Here is a 2,095-nt window from a genome sequence, read left to right as displayed (position 1 = left end):
GAGTGGCGCACGCCGGGTCGAAACAGGTGTCGCGACTACCAGAGATCCAGCCTCTCCCCGGTTGGGCAATCCCCGCCGCTAGCTGAAAGATAGGACCTAGCTGCCACCGACTACGTATCTGAACAAACGAAACAACCTTCGGGCTTCTTACCTGATGATTCTCCAGAAGAGCGATTAGCGTCCTGCCAACCGCCAGGGCAGAGCCATTGAGTGTAAAGCAAAACCGCAAAGGGACCTTGCTTTCAGGCTTTCGCATTGGATCAGCATTGTTATTGACGCATGTTTTCGCAGCATCGGCATTACCAGAACCCGTCGACGGCCTATACTTGATACCGAGCCGACGTGCCTAAAAAACACCCGATGCACCCAGACAAGAAAGCATGGGAGGGGGTGCAAGAAGCAACTTACCGCTAGGGGCTCTGACATGGATGGCACGCCTGGTCAGCGCCGCTAACAATTTTAGCGCATTGCCGCGTACTGTGTAGGTGACGAAGCACACAGAAACCAGGGCTTGACAAATACGACGTGGCCGCTGGGCTGTGATAGGCTGGATCCTTGCATCCACGGCCTGCCCCTGGCCCCGGGCAAAGGTACGCTTCTGCGAGGTGACTCACTTAGAAGTCAGTAAGGGCTTTGAGGCCGTGACCCACTGGGTGTGAGCTGACTGTCATATACTCCGGCGCAGTGTCACAGAGAAGCATAAATAGCCTTGGAGAGTCATGAATACAAGCCCGCTCGTTTCGTATGACAAGGCTTGTGAGGTACCATCTCAAGTTGGCCTGAACGAACGGCCCTGTGAGGGGAAGGACCTAGAGCTAGTTCAGCGTGGGTGGCACCTAGCACAAATGCGAAACAGCAAAATTTGCTGCAGGCCGTTCCGGGCCTTCTCCGTCTGGGTTGTGATTTCAGCTCTATACGCGGTCGGTCAGTCGCCTTGTCTGCGAATTTCGATCCTTTGCTCCATTTCACTCCCAATCCAAGACACCCCTGTCTGCTGTTTCGTTGTCGTATCTTCCGTTTGTTAAACTGTCGCGAACACTGCGGTTAGGGAAAGCGACAAGACGCCTTCTACTGCCAACTCGACCTGGCCACTCATTGCTAGTGCAGACTCACCTGGTAATCCCAGCAATTGGAGATCGAAGAAACCTCCAAGAAGCGCTGAAGGCTTGGCATCCAGGCCTGAGACGAACGCAGAAACCCGTACATGGCAATCACCCGAGACTAACAGACTTCCGGAACCTGTCCGGCTTCTATTCGCCGCAATGAAGAAGACAGACGAAACTCGGAACACTCTTTTCAGCCGAGCCACTACACGGCACCGGCTATGCGTATTCACTGGCAGTCTACACCCGGCACAGTCAAAGACAGAACCTAGCACCGCTACGCTAGAGGGAAAGCTCACGCAGCCATACTGCACGGAACGGCAGTCTGGTTACCAGAGTCTTCTTGCAGTTGCAGAACCGGTTCCTAGACTCCACACGATGGCTGCTGAGCCGACGTCAGTGCACACTCACAGCCGTAGCTGCGTCTGAATCCGTGCTGAAGAACACAGTGTCCCGAGTGTTGAGCTTCAGCTGTTCCTTAGTGCGAATAGCCGACATAAATTGACGCCTTTTCTTCTAAGTCCCGTTCAGGTCTTGAACTTGGTCTCCACTTGCGGTAACATTGGCCTGAAGTATAGGCAGCACGTGCAATAACGCGGCTGCCTCTCAGGATGTATTGCCCGGCGCGGGTTGATAAACTGGATCGACAGCGCCAAGTATTGCTGAAGACACCGTCGCTGACTGCTCACTTCAACATCGTAGCATAGAGCCGCAGCCCCGCTCATGTCTCCGCTGCACAAGAGTGTTTCGCGAAAAGGAATCTCCAGGGACCTGTCAACCGAGAAAAGGCATTCACTACAGAGCCACGTTATTGCTGCGGTGAGACGAAGGCGACCGCATGCAAGGCTGCCGCTGTAGGATGCAGCAACGACCAAAACTTCGATTCAGCTCATTCACAACCGACCTCCCCTCAGCACCGGTCTTCAGTTCCGCTCGTAATGAGGTCGGGGAGACTGCTTGGACGCAGCGGAGACTGGTTCTACAAAATGCCC

At 54.5% G+C, this 2,095-nt stretch overlaps 1 protein-coding gene across 1 annotated transcript; it reads right to left on the bottom strand.

The window, feature by feature from the left end:
• Positions 1–154: 154 nt before the first annotated feature.
• CSUI_010362 (serine--trna) lies at positions 155–2,079 on the bottom strand (the record flags this gene model as incomplete). Its single annotated transcript, XM_068070466.1, has 3 exons — positions 1,793–2,079; positions 1,114–1,179; positions 155–346 (listed from the first exon to the last, which is right to left on the bottom strand). Coding segments are annotated over exons 1-3 (294 nt in total), but the record flags the coding sequence as incomplete, so codon positions are not given.
• Between the last annotated feature and the right edge of the window lie 16 nt (positions 2,080–2,095).

The sequence above is a fragment of the Cystoisospora suis genome (assembly GCF_002600585.1).
Source record: "Cystoisospora suis strain Wien I chromosome Unknown contig_7241, whole genome shotgun sequence".
NCBI classification, from domain to species: Eukaryota; Apicomplexa; class Conoidasida; order Eucoccidiorida; family Sarcocystidae; genus Cystoisospora; species Cystoisospora suis.
Note: the sequence above shows the minus strand (reverse complement) of the source record. Positions and strands in the feature narration are given on the sequence as shown.